This window comes from Buceros rhinoceros, unplaced genomic scaffold (assembly GCF_000710305.1).
Source record: "Buceros rhinoceros silvestris isolate BGI_N320 unplaced genomic scaffold, ASM71030v1 scaffold31542, whole genome shotgun sequence".
Lineage (NCBI taxonomy): Eukaryota > Metazoa > Chordata > Aves > Bucerotiformes > Bucerotidae > Buceros > Buceros rhinoceros.
The window spans coordinates 10664-10909 of NW_010397726.1; the positions used below are offsets into that span (position 1 = coordinate 10664).

A 246-nucleotide genomic window follows, 5' to 3' on the forward strand; every position below is an offset into this window, starting at 1 on the left:
CCGCAGGGCCCTGCCACCCGGCACAGGTCCCTGAGCATGGGTGTCCGTGTGCTCGAGGGCCGGGCACGCTGCAGGGGCCAGGGAAACCTGCCCGGAGGGGTGGCTGGGCGAGGGCTGGTTGGGACGGCTGTAGCGACCTAAATCTCCTTCCGGAGAGCGACCCTGATGTTGCTGCAGATCTTGGAGAGCGCCTCGAAGAGCGGGTCACAGAAGGTGTGGATGCAGAGGGGGTAGATTCGGGCGACG

The 246-nt window shown here is 67.1% G+C and overlaps 1 protein-coding gene across 1 annotated transcript in view; it reads right to left on the reverse strand.

Annotated features, from left to right (window-relative positions):
- Positions 1-137: 137 nt before the first annotated feature.
- The window catches only part of CAV3 (caveolin 3), a 3795-nt gene continuing 3686 nt past the window's right edge, over positions 138-246 (reverse strand). The window contains exon 3 of the mRNA XM_010146368.1: positions 138-229. Coding sequence (XP_010144670.1) covers positions 138-229 — 92 coding nt within the window. The remainder of the gene's footprint in view (positions 230-246) is intronic.